This window comes from Myotis yumanensis, unplaced genomic scaffold (assembly GCF_028538775.1).
Source record: "Myotis yumanensis isolate MYYU_CA2020_CCGP unplaced genomic scaffold, mMyoYum1.0.hap1 SCAF_2, whole genome shotgun sequence".
NCBI lineage: Eukaryota > Metazoa > Chordata > Mammalia > Chiroptera > Vespertilionidae > Myotis > Myotis yumanensis.
This window is the reverse complement of record NW_027223753.1, coordinates 101,539,395-101,553,213: the sequence shown is the minus strand read 5'-3', so window position 1 is coordinate 101,553,213 and position 13,819 is coordinate 101,539,395. Positions and strand designations below refer to the sequence as shown.

General features: G+C 48.0%; 1 protein-coding gene across 1 annotated transcript in view; it reads left to right on the top strand.

Moving 5' to 3' along the window:
* Positions 1-13,819, top strand: part of NUP210 (nucleoporin 210) — a 121,918-nt gene that overhangs the window by 14,558 nt on the left and 93,541 nt on the right. The window contains exons 2-3 of the mRNA XM_070405882.1: positions 2,080-2,216; positions 3,555-3,686. Coding sequence (XP_070261983.1) covers positions 2,080-2,216; positions 3,555-3,686 — 269 coding nt within the window. The remainder of the gene's footprint in view (positions 1-2,079; positions 2,217-3,554; positions 3,687-13,819) is intronic.

Genomic DNA, 13,819 nt, shown 5'->3' with positions numbered 1-13,819 from the left:
CCTCCACTGGGGATCGAGCCTGCAACCTGGGCATTGCCCTGACCGGAATCGAACCGGTGACCTCTTGGTTCCTAGGTCAACTCTCTACCGCTGAGCTACACCCGTCTGGGCACCTCTTGTATATTCTTGTCCATTTTGTTGTCTGCCCTCAGTCTCTGAAACTGTCTTTTCTCAGAAGTCTCTCAGTGATGCATTTTTTCAGGGGCTTAGACTTCTTTCCTTAACTGTGGGTGAGGTTTATTGCAGAGTACTTTCAGGCACCTTGCCAGCAGCTCGCGTGCCTGTGATGTCTATGCAATCAAAGCACCCTTAGGTGTGTTTGCAGTCACTGCTGTGCCGACTTGGCTCTGGGAGAGCCACTTGGCATCAAACAGGAGAGCAGGGAGAGGTCTGTTTGGGTGTGTTTAACATCACTGCTTTTAAACACCAGGCAGTTTTTACAAGTTTCCTTCTGAATATTCTAGGACGTTGATGTATCAGTGAGTTTAAGCCGAGGCCGGGAAGGAAGTAGAGACACAATGTGCCTGCTCTGCTCGGTGTTGTGCTGAGTGTAGCCCTAGGAAGGAGCATCGAATTCTCTGCACAGTAGGTTCCCCTTTCCTGGTTCCTCAGTCACACTAGCAGCTCACTGAGGGCAGCCCTTTATTCTCTGATCTATAAATGTACATCAGATTGGAATGCTTAGCAGCGGTTCTCAACCTGTGGGTCGTGACCCCTGTGGCGGTCGAACGACCCGTTCACAGGGGTCGCCTAAGACCATCCTGCATATCAGATATTTACATTACAATTCATAACAGTAGCAACATTACAGTTATGAAGTAGCAACGAAAATAATTTTGTGGTTAGGTCACAACATGAGGAACTGTATTTAAAGGGCCAGAAGGTTGAGAACCACTGGCTTACTGGCTTAAGATCCCCAGTGCTTGTCATTGCCCTTTGAATAAACGGAAGCTCCTTACTGTGGCCCTCAGTGCCTCCTGGCCTCATCACCTCCTGTCTTCTTGACTTCAGCTCCTCTGGTGTCTTTGACCTAACCCCCTGCCATCAACTTGGCTAAGACCCTGGCATCTCCTTGAACTCAAAACCCGCTATCTCCTTGACTTCAATCCCTGACCTCAGCCCCTGCCATTCTCCTTGAGCTTAGCACCTCTTATCTTCTGGAGCCCTTTCATTCTTTGAGCACACCTAGCTGCTTTCAACCCCAGGGCCTTGGCTCACCAGTCCCCAGCCTGATACACCTGTGTTTGCATGGTATCACTGAATGGCCACTTCAGAGCGGCTTCCCTGAGCTCTGTCTGCAGACAGCTATAAGGGTAGCGCTCATCCTGTGATCTTTGTGGTGTGTCCACTCTGCTTGCACCCCTCCCTCCCATCTCATCGCAACTGGGAACTGTTGTGTCACATGTTGTAGGTGAGAAAACATGGCACTGATCCTGGATACCTCCCAGAGTCATGCTGTCCCTTCATCCTTTTATTCTGGAGTCCTGTCTCTCCATGGGAAACCACCTCACAGATTTGGCTGATTCATTTGTTTGTGTGTTGATCTGCCTTTCTTAACCACATCGACATGATGTTGGCTCCATCACATGGGGGCTTGAAGTCATTGTGGTCGTCTTCAGCTTTGGTAGAATTTATTTGGGGATGGAAGCTAATGTTGGAGCCTGCTGTGTGCCAGGCCTGGTGTAGAGTCATGAGAGGTACACCGTGTCTTTTCTTCACCGGAGACCATAGGCAGTTTTCCTCCTGGTGTAGAATTATTTTCAAGCCCATAGAATAATCTCGTAAGGTGCCTATCTAGTGAACATTGAGGTGGCTTCCAAGTCTTTGGTCTCCTGCTGGGTTATTTTAGCAGGGGTGTGTGTGCAGAGGTTCCACATCCACAAATTGTCCCCCTCCTATCAGAGGGGTCTTGGCTGGGCCCTGTTTCTCCTCTGGATTTGAAGTTTGTGGAGACTACCACCTTTATTCTGTGTTTGAGTCTGTGACAGAGCCTCAGATGGGGAGCCGTCTTTGGCTTCTGCTCCCAGCTGTGCCTTGTGGAATGGCTTCAGAGAGCAAATTCTTGTCTTCTTACCACAGGTCATCGACCCGGCCAGAGGTAGCCAGCATCGAGCCTCTGGGCCCGGACGAGCAACAGTGCTCCCAGAAGGCGGTGGTGCAAGCCCGTCTGTCCCAGCCTGCCCGCCTGACCAGCATCATCTTTGCAGAGGACATCAGTAAGGGCTTTGAGTGTCCTGTGTGGTCCCTGGGGGAAACCATGTGGCAAACATCCCACTGAGAGCCCAGCCATAGATGCCACCAGAATCCATGGCAGTGCTTTCTATTTCTCCTGTTGGGTCAGAGGACACCCAGGCAGGATAGGGACACTGAGCAAGCAACATAATTACCCTGGTCCCTCCTGCCAGCACTTTGTATAGTTTTCCCTGTCATGGAGGCTGGCTTTCATTTCTAAATTAGTATTTATTACGCAAATAACTTGTAATGAGTATTGAATCAAAATGAAGAAAGTTGTAATCCTTTCACTTCCCCATATTTAATTTACCATATTATGGTTGTAAAATGCTTAAAAAATAATATAATTTTCTGTCTTGCTTTTCTTCCACCTAACATGATATGAACAGTTTTTCATCTCATTATAGAATTATTTTTAATGGCTAAGTTATATTCTTAACAGGAAGTTGTCCTGTAATCATTCCTTACATTGGACATGTATGTTGTTTTTAGATGTTTATTTCAGTGTTACATAGAAAAGTAAAAATTCTTATTCAGAGAATTATTTTGGGTTCTGTTAGCCATTTCCAGCTAATGATAGATTCCCAGTTTTACTGGGTCTCGCAGCATGTGAATATTTTTAAGGTTTTTGATATGGGGCTGTATTGATTTCTAACAAAGTACATTAATAGTGCACATGAAGTTCCACATGGTGCCTGGAGAATGGTCAGAGTGATTTTGAGTCACATGCTGTTATTTTTGCACTAGGGAGTTCTCCAGCTAATACCGTTTATGTGTCTTATTTGTGGAGCAAGTAAAACATCTGTGCTCATGGGAACACAGTCCTTTTCTTCTGCTGTAGAGCTGATAGTCTTATGTAAAAACACCAGTGTAGATCAATAAACACCACCAGCCAGAATTCCTAATCTCACTGTAGGGACAGGCATCAGAACAGTATTATCTTTTTGGATGCTCACTCATTGTACTATATGTCATCTAATATAATGACTATGCCCTGAACGTACAATGTTTCCTTAGAGGAGTGTTCTACATACCGCTTTAAATGAAGGTGCTCATGTTGGAAAAGCACACAGTGGGCAGTGAGCATGCCTCTAAAGTCTTACTCTTTGAAAGTCCATGCTGACTTTCAGAAGAGCGTGTGCTGGTCAGCTGCTCGCCTTCTGAGGCTTAATTTGGTTCTTCCAGCCCTGTTTTGTGGTGCTTGTTTTGTTGGCTGCTCTAGTATTTGCCAAAGTGTAAAACCACCTGAACTGCAAAGCTCTGGAGGTGGGAGGCAGTCATGCCCTGGCACTCCGTCTGACCCCTGGGTCCTGTCCCTTTAGCCACGGGCCAGGTCCTGCGCTGTGATGCCATCGTTGACCTCATCCATGGCATTCAGATCGTCTCCACGACCCGCGAACTCTACCTGGAGGACTCGCCCCTGGAGCTGAAGATCCAGGCTCTGGACTCTGAAGGTGAGGACATCCTCCTGGCAGTCTCTGTTTCTCTCTTCCCTGTGTCCAGCCCTACCATTCCACACAGAAAGCTGCTCCAGCCAGGAAAGTGAGGTTGGTGATGGGGATGGGGAGGGGGCTTGAAGATCTCTGGACCACCTGGGAGGTAAACCCCAGGCCCTTGGTGTCAGGGATGCCATGACCACTCTTGTTTACTGGTCTCTGTAGTAGGGCTGGTGAGGTGAGAGCTTTTGTAGCCCCTGGAGGCTGACTCCAGGCATGTGCATAGGGATTGTGTTTGGTAAAGGCACCTCTTTGAAAAGTGACATCTGAGTGATGAGAGCTGGGATAGGCTCCTGGGTTACTAGGTTGTAAACAGTGGGAGGCATTCTCCTTGCTTGGCTTTGAGTGCTGGTATGACTTCCTGGTCCAGATGGCAGATTGTGTGTGTGTTTGCTTCTGTGTGTGTGTGTGTGTGTGTGTGTGTGTGTGTGTGAGAGAGAGAGAGAGAGAGAGAGAGAGAGAGAGAGAAACAGACAGACTCTGGCACACATGTATACTGCTGTCCCCATGTAGTATCTTTCTTCATTTTATCAGAATCGAATACTGAATTGTTCTTAGATCTATTCTGGCAGTTGTCAGACTATCTTCACTGTAGCCTGACCTTGTGGTAAAGGAACAAAGGGAAATTTTGTAGGTTAGATTATTTTTCTTTTCCTTTTAAATTAAATTTAATTTATTTATAAAATTATTTCTCAATTACAGTTGACATACTTTAATTTTCTCAATTACAGTTGATAGGCCTTGTTGTCAATACATCAGAATGGCCAAGGCCGTTCTGAGCATGAGACTAATTAGGGTGCCCAAGGCCAAGATACCATGAATAGCTGCAAGGCCCTTCTGTAACCCAAATGATTGATGTCGCTGTTGGCAACTAGCCTTCTTTGTCTCTGGAGTAATATACAGGTTACTGACCAGGAGTCTGCTAGAGAGAGAGAGCAGCTGGGAGAGGAGTGTGTGGAGAAGCAGAGGCGGTAGGCACAGAGAATGTAGCTTCTATGTGTGCTGGAGAGGCTAGAGGGCTCAGATGGAGCTGAGAGCTGATACTGCTATGATGTAAGGCTAACAGCTCACAGAGAGCTCAGATATAGCCACCATGTTAATCATCCAGTGTGCTGGGAAAGTGAAGCTTAGAAGTAGTTACTATGTGAGGCTACAGAGACCAGCCAGTGTGCTGGGCATGAGAGACAGGAGAAGCTGCTGAGCCAGAGAGCTGAGATACCGCTATGATGCAAAGCGGTAAGTTTAGAGGCAGCATGTGGCTGCTCAGATAATAACTGTGGGTACAGAGACTGATGTTACTTTATGGGAAAGATATGTATTTACCAGCCGGTGTCCAGCTGCCTACCTGTATAGACTTTGCCGTGAAGAATTGTCATGTCTAATGGCTGTATGGCCACTGGTTTCTGCAATAAAGACGCATTCTTATATACCCACAACCTCTCATGGCTTCTCCATCTGCCCCACAAATTGACCTGTGTAACTAGTGAGCAGAGGATAAAGGAGGAACTTGGACTAAGTTAGTACAGTGGGCAGGGTTCGAGGAAGAATTAGCCCTGTGCTTGGCTTAGTTGAATGGGAAGAATTTAGAAGAATATATGGACTCAAAGCCACTCAGACCATCAGAGCTAAAAAAAGAAGGGATTAATAAGTACACAGTTACAAAATAGTCATGAGGATGTAAAGTACAGCACAGGGAATACAGTCAATAATATTCTAATAACTGTGTATGGTGCCTGGAGGGTACTTGAAATATCAGGGGGATCACTTTGTCAAGTGTATGATTGACTAACCACTATGCTGTACACCTGAAACTAATACAGAATAATATTGAATGTAAACTGTAATTGAAAAATGAAATTTGACTTCTGATCAAGATGACAGTGTAGGTAAATGGGATATTTGCCTCCTCTCAAAATTACATCTAAACTACAGAATAGTCATCACCACCTGAAATCAAGCTGAGTGGAAGTCCTACCACTAGGGAATTAGAGAAGAAGCCCCATCGAAGCTGGTCGGGCAGAGATGTGGAATGGGCTGGTCCCACACCCACATGTGGTGGACAAAAGTCCAGAGGGCTATCTCAGCTGCAGAGGTCCCCACTGAAGAGTGAGGGGTCCAGCCCCATACCAGCCACCCCCCCCCCCCCCCACCAGGTTCCAGTGCTGGAAGAGAAGTCTCCATCACTTCTGGCTATAAAAACCAGCAAGGACTGAAGCTGAGGGAGACGGAGGCTGCTGGAATCCCAGGAGGTTCCTTGCAAGCATGTCAAACTGGTGGCGGGCCATAAGTTTGACATGCTTGTCATGTTCTGCACAGCCCTGGCTAGTGTGGCTCAGTTGGTTGGAATATTGTCCTGTACACTGAAAGGTTGCAGGTTCTATTCCCAGTCAGGGCATATACCTAGGTTGCAGGTTTGAGCCCCAGTCAGGGGGTATACAGGAAGGTAACCGATTGATGTTTCTCTCTCACATTGATGTTTCTCTCTGTCCTCTCCTTCTCCTCTCTCTAAGATCAATAAACATGCCCTGGGATGAAAATGAAAATAAATAAATAAAATAAAGGGCCTGTACATGGATCTTAGTCAGATTCACTACCTCTGAGCTCCAGCACTCGGGCAGCAACTTGAAAGGCACCAGAGGCAAATGGGGAGGAACTGAATTGTCTAGCATTAGGATGAGAACTGGAGTAGGCAACTTTCTCCAGACAGAAGTGCTGGCAGAGGACATTGTTCCTTTAATGAGCCTTCTCCCCACAGAGCCAGCAGGCCAGAGCCACTCTTTCCTCCATCCTAGTGATTTCCTGAGACCCCACCCCACCACACCCAGCTTTCAGGCCCACCCAAGGTGTTTCCAGTGGCCTTTCCATACTAATGGCCTGTTTTGGCTCATGCTTCAAATTTTTCTAAAATTTCTCAAGCAAGTAGCATCTGCCCACAGCGAGCCTGTATCCCTCTCTAAGTGGCTCCAAGCCCTGCACTAGCAGCAGCTTGCCTTACTTCACAGCTTGGCCTCTCCTGGGCACCTCCAAGCCCAGCACAAGTAGCAGCCATCTGTAGATCACTTTGTAGCTCATGCTGGGTGGCCCCGGGCAGAACACAGGTAATGCCTGATCTTGGCCTGCACCTCCCAGGAGGCTCTAGAGCCAGTGCACCCAGTGGACAGCTTCAGATCAGATCAAAGCACTGCCACCCAACCACCTTGAGAAGCAACACACTTAAGGGGTGGACTCAGCAGGTACCAGAACCCTGCTGAAGTAAGTCCTGCTCTGTGGGATGGGCCCCTGCATAGCTGATCCTCCAGGGTGGTTGGAGGTTGGTGGTCACAGCCAGTCCTTGCAGCTGATTGGCCTGAGCGGGTAAATCCCTCCCATTGACATGCCAACAGCAGTTGAGGCTCAACTACAAGAGGAGGGTGTACAAAGCCCACACCAGCATGTACCTTGAGTTCCCAGATTTTGGTGGTCAGGGAGGCTGTGCCATGGGACCCTACAGAACACCTACTACATTAGGACACTCTACCAAGTCTGGGAGATGTAGCGGCTCTACCTAATACATAGAAACAAGCACAGGGAGGCTGCCAAAATTAGGAGACAAAGAAATGTGGCCCAAATGAAAGAACAGAGCACAACTCCAGAAAAAGAACTAAACAAGATGAAGACAAGCAATCTGCTAGATGTAGAGTTGAAAACACCTGTTATAAGGAGGCTCAGTGAACTTAGTGAGAACTTCAACAGCATAGAAAAAAGGACATGGAAATCATAAAAAGAACCAGTTAGAATGAAGGATACATTCACTGAAATGAATAATTACAGAGTCAACTGTAGAGTAGATGAAGTCAAGAATCAAATCAGAGATTTGGAATATAAAGAAGCAAAAAACACCCAGTCAGAACAGCAAAAAGAAAAATGAATAAAAAAAATGAGGACAGTGTAAGGAGCCTCTCAGACAACTTCAAGCACACCAGCATTTGTATAGTGGGGGTACTGGAAGAAGAGAGAGAGAGCAAAAATTGAAAACCTATTTGAAAAAATAATGACAGAAAACTTCCCTAACTTGGTGAAGGAAAGAGACACACATGCCCTGGAAGCACAGAGGGTCCCAAACAGGATGAACTTCAAGAGGCCCACACCAGGACACATCATAATCTACACTAATAAAAAGCAAATATGCTAATTGACCGTACCTCTGCTACACCCAAGCCATGCCCACCAGCCAATCAGCATGACTGTATGCAAATTAGCCCGACCAAGATGGCGGCCTGCAGCCATGGAGCTGGAGCAAGCAGGAGGCTTGGTTGCCCCGGCGATGGTGGAAGCCAAGCTTCCCACCCGCCCTGGCCAGCTGTGGCCTCCACTCAAGGCAACAAAGTTTCAATTATAGAAGCTAAATAAATCCCAGATACCTGCTTCTAGCCAGCCTCCACTGGGAGGTTGGGTGGCTGGGGGCCGTGGCCAGCCTGCAAACAGCCATCAGCCACTCACCCAGGCTGGCCAGGCACCCCAGCGGGGACCCCCACCCTGAAGGGGCTGTGCCCAGCCTGCAAACAGGCATCAGCCCCTCACCCAGGATGGCCACACCCTCATGGGGTGAGGGTCCCTGCTGGGTGGCTTGGCCAGCCTGCAACCAGCCATCAGCCCCTCACCCAGACTGGCCAGGAACCCCAGCAGGACCCTCCACCCTGAAGGGGGTGTAGCCAGCCTGAAAACGGCCCTCAGCCCCTCACCCAGGCTGGCCAGGCACCCCAGGGGGACCCCTACCCTGAAGGGGTTGTGGCTAGCCTGCAAACAGCCATCAGCCCCTCACCCGAGCTGGCCAGGCACCCCAGCCGGGACCCCCACCCTGAAGGGATTGTGGGCAGCCTGCAAACAGCCATCAGCCCCTCACCCAGGCTGGCAAGGCACCCTAGGGGGGACCCCCATCCTGAAGGGGGTGTGGTCAGCCTGCAGACAGCCATCAGCCCCTCACCCAGGCTGGCCAGGCACCCCAGCAGGACCCCCCTCTTTGAAGGGGGTGTAGCCAGCCTGAAAACGGCCCTCAGCCCCTCACCCAGGCTGGCCAGACACCCCAGGGGGACCCCCACCCTGATCCGGGACACACTTCAGGGCAAACCAGCCGGCCCCCACCCATGCACCAGGCCTCTATCCTATATAATAAAAGGGTAATATGCAAATTGACCCTAACAGCAGAGCGACTGGGAATCACTGGTCACTATGACACACACTGACCACCAGGGGGCAGACGCTCAATGCAGGAGCTGCTCCCTGGTGATCAGTGTGCTCCCACAGGGGGAGCTCTGCTTAGCCACAAGCCAGGCTGACGGCTGCCAGTACAGTGGTGGTGGTGGGAGCTTCTCCCGCCTCCTCAGCAGCGCTAAGGATGTCTGACTGCAGCTTAGGCCTGCTTCCTGCTGAAAAGTGGACATCCCCCAAGGGCTCCCGGGCTGCCAGCTTAGGCCCAATCCCCCAGGGAGCGGGCCTAAGCAAGCAGGTGGTCATTCCCCAAGGGGTCCCTGACTGGGAGAGGGCACAAGCTGGACTGAGGGACCCTCCTGAGTGCACAAATTTTTGTGTACTGGGCCTCTAGTTAAAATATAAAAGGGTAAAGACAAAGAATCTTAAAAGCATCAAGAGAAAAGAAAGCAGTTAGTTACCTACAAGGAAGCCCCCATAAGAGTGTCAGCTGATTTCTCAACAGAAACTTTGCAGGCCAGAAGGGATTGGCAAGAAATATTAAAGTGATGAAAAGCAAGGACCTGCAATCAAGGTTATTCTACCTAGTAAAGCTATCATTTAGAATTGAAGGACAGATAAAGAGCTTCATAGACAAGAAAAAGCTAAAGGAGTTCATCACCACCAAACCAGTATTACAATAAATGTTAAAGGGTCTTCAAGAAGAAGAAGAAGGAGAAGTAGGGGGATGGGGGGGGTGGGGGGGGGTGGGGGGGGGAGAAGGAAGGGGAACAAGAGAAAAAATATGAACAATAAAATGGCAATAATTATATATCTATCAACAATTGAACTTAAAAAGAATAAACAAGCACAACAGAAACAGACTCATAGATACAGAGAACGTTTTAGTGGTTGCCAGATTGGAGGGGGGCTGGGTAGATGGGTGAAAGAGATGAAGGGCTTAAGAAGTACATATTGGTAGTTACAGAACAGTCACAGAGATGTAAATTACAGCATAGGGCAGTGGTCGGCAAACTCATTAGTCAACAGAGCCAAATATCAACATTACTTCTTCAAAATAGACTCACCCAGGCCGAAAACCGACTTCTGCGCATGGGCCACGAAGTTTCAATCGCACTGTACGTGCGTGCCCGCACATGGTATTCTGTGGAAGAGCCACACTTAAGTGGCCAAAGAGCCGCATGTGGCTTGTGAGCCACAGTTTGCAGACCAGGGACATAGGAGATATGGTCAATAATATTCTAATAACTATGTATGGTATCAGATAAGTGTGAGATTTATTGGGATGATCACTTGGTAAATTATATAATGTCTAATCACTGGTGTGTACACCTGAAGCTGAAAAATAATGTATGTCAACTGTAATTGAAATTGAAAAATTATTTTTAAAAGTTTAAAAATAGTTTCAGGTGTACAGCATAGTGAATAGACATTTATATACCTCATGAAGTGATCACCCTGTTGAATCTCGTATGTAGGTTAAGATTCTTGTTGAAGAAAGCAAGTTAGGTACAAGATGCCTTTAAGATGAAGGATCTTCTAAAATTTCAAGTTCAAACCAAGTCACATCTTGTCTTTGAAATCTTCCCTGACCACTCTACACCCCCCCACCCTCCCCAGCTTTTTAAAAACGTTTCTAGATGGAGGTTTCTCAGCGTAGGTAGTATTGACATTCCCTTTCAAGGGAAGATAATTCTTTATGGCAAAAGGCTGTCTAACGCTTCATAGGATGTTTAGCAGCATCCCTGGCCTCCACCCACTAGATGCCAGCAGAACTCTCCAAGTTGTGACAACCAAACATATCTCTAGCCAGTGCCAGATGTCCCTTGGGAGGGGTAGAACTGTTCTGGGGGCATCTTTCCAATCTTCCCTTCCTCTGTGTGTTCATCCATCAAATAAGTTGCCTACCTTATCTGTTTTCTGGCCTGTGAAAGTAAGATAGGGGATTGAAGGACTTGGTAAGAAGTGTGTAAAGGGTTTAGTGCTGCATGGTGCATATGAGTACTCATTAAGCCTACTAGTGTCTGAGCACTTTCTACATATCTAGCACTCTGCCAGGTCTGGGGGTGCTGCCTGGAAAGGGAGGGCCTGGCCTCTGCTCCCAGATTCTCTGGCTTTGGGGAAGGTCCCTGTGTAAATAAATGCCCACATGCATCTCAGTAGGTACTGTTGAGAGACAAATTAGATGCAAAGTGTGAATGGACCACAGAGTTTGGGGGAGCCAAACCCTGGGAAGGTTGGAGGTGAATTGTGTAGGACAGAGGTTAGGACAGTTTCTTAGAAGACATGATGGTTGCCTGATCCTTGAGGATGTGAGGTTTGCTAGGAAGGGAAGGCCATTTTATTTTGAAAGCGACTGAAGCTCAGACAGGGGTAGGTTGCAGAATGTAAAGGATCCTGTGTGTCATGTGTGGGATTTGCACTTGGCCTTAGAACAGAGGGCGCTGAGGAAGGAGTTTGTGCAGTGAAGTGATAGGAGCTCACCTGCAGGACTCTGGGGGGTGGCGTGGGGGGGCATTTGCTCTTTTTGCGAACAAATGATCAAAATTTGAGGCCACAGAGGTGCCAGGCACTCCTCTGAACACTTCCTATTTTCCAGCTCATTTCATGTGCAGGGGATGAGACTGTGGCACAGAGTGAACACACACATGCATGCACACAGACATGTCCTTAGTATGTAGCAGAGCCAGAGTCTGAGCTACAACCTGGTCCCAGAGTTCACTGTCTTGGCTGGGGGTTAGCAAACTGTGAAAGGCCAGAGAGTAAACGTTGTAGGCTCTGCTGTCTATACAGTCTCTACTGCAGTTACTCAGCTCTGCCATTGTTGCTCTAAGCAGATGGTGTGTAAATGAATGGACATAGCTGTGTTGTAATAAAACTTTATTTAGGAAAACTGGCAATGGGCCAGAGTTGTCCCCGGGGCCTAGTTTAGTTTACCCATCCTTGCTCTTGGCCACTGTTCTATTTCCCATCTTAAGTCACTTTTTTAAAAAGTGACAGATTTTAAAAAGATTTGTTCATTTTTATTGATATTTTATATCATGGAATTCACCTGTTTAAAGTGTATAATTCAGTGTTTTTTAATATCTTCACAAAATTGTGCAACCATTACCACTAATTGCAGGACATTTTTATCACTGTGAAAAAGAAACCCATACTCATTAGTAGTCACTTTTCATTCTTTCCTTTCTCCAGCCCATGGCAACCACTGATCTACTATCTGTGTGAATAGATTTGCCTATTGTGGGCATTTCATATAGACAAAATCAGACACTCTGTGACCTTCTGTGACTGGCTTTTATTGCACATAATGTGTTTCAGGTTCATCCCTGCAGTAGCATGTGCTTCTTGGGTATAGACCCAGGAGTGGAAATAATTTTTATTTGAGGAACCGCCAGGCTTTCTTCCACAGCAGCTATCCTATTTTACATTCCCACCTGCAATGCATGAGGCTTCTAGTGTTTCCACATCCTCACTAACACTTGTTACCGTTCATCTTCTTTGTTATAGTTGAGTCATTTTTCTGCTAGGTGTGCATCCTTTCCCTTAGGCGGTTAGTGGCAATGTCAGGAGTGGGAAGGTGTTTGTTCCTGGCCTGCCCCTGCAGGACAGTTGCCCAGTGGCCCTTGGTAGTCACCTTTCCCACTCCTGAGGTTTCAGTGGCACATGAGACCAGTTCCAGAGTAGGAATTCGAGGTTCACCAGCTGGCCTACAAATGCTGGATCATTCATTAATCGCCCAGGTCAGCAGTTCTCAACCTGTGGGTCGAGACCCCTTTGGGGGTCGAATGACCCTTTCACAGGCGTCGCCTAAGACCATCGGAAAACACATATATAATTACATATTGTTTTTGTGATTAATCACTATGCTTTAAGTATGTTCAATTTGTAACAATGAAATTGGGGGTCACCACAACATGAGGACCTGTATTAAAGGGCCGGGCATTAGGAAGGTTGAGCACCACTGGCCCAGATCAAGGCCCCACCTTTGCAGTAAGCATGTGGTTCCCTACCTTCCTCATTGTTCACTGTGAGGGTGTCACACTTTCTAGTTGGTTAACCTTCCTCAGAAATCCGTGGATCAGAACCTCAGTTATCTCTTCTTTCTTTTCCCTGAGCCTTTGTCCTCTTTACTAGCCACAGTGTCCTTTGTCAAGAGGAACTTGACCTTTGTAACCTTTGAGGACATAACAGTCTCAGAAGGGACACATCTTATCCAGACTGGTTGGTGTTTGTCAAAAAGACTCTGCTTATGGCTCAAGAAGCATTGTTAGGTGCCTTCTGTATACCATGCACTGTGCCAGGCCCTTTACAAGTGCAGTCATTTACTCTCAATGGATAATGCTTGTTGCATAGACCAAGGAGGCTGAGGCCCAGAGCTTAAGTAACTTGCTCAAGGTCCCACAGCTCATGGGTGGCAGAGTATGGGTTGGAACTCAGGATGTCTGATTTTGTTGCTTGAGCTCTTGTCCCCCAGGGCACATCGCCTGTTTCCTGCTGCAGTGTTTCCTGGGTGTGGGTGTCCCCCAGGGCACATCATCTGTTTCCTGCTGCAGTGTTTCCTGGGTGTGGGTGTCCCCCGGGGCACATCGCCTGTTTCCTGCTGCAGTGTTTCCTGGGTGTGGGTGTCCCCCAGGGCACATCGCCTGTTTCCTGCTGCAGTGTTTCCTGGGTGTCGGTGTCCCCCAGGGCACATCATCTGTTTCCTGCTGCAGTGTTTCCTGGGTGTGGGTGTCCCCCGGGGCACATCGCCTGTTTCCTGCTGCAGTGTGTTTCCTGGGTGTGGGTGTCCCCCGGGGCACATCACCTGTTTCCTGCTGCAGTGTTTCCTGGGTGTGGGTGTCCCCCGGGGCACATCGCCTGTTTCCTGCTGCAGTGTTTCCTGGGTGTGGGTGTCCCCCAGG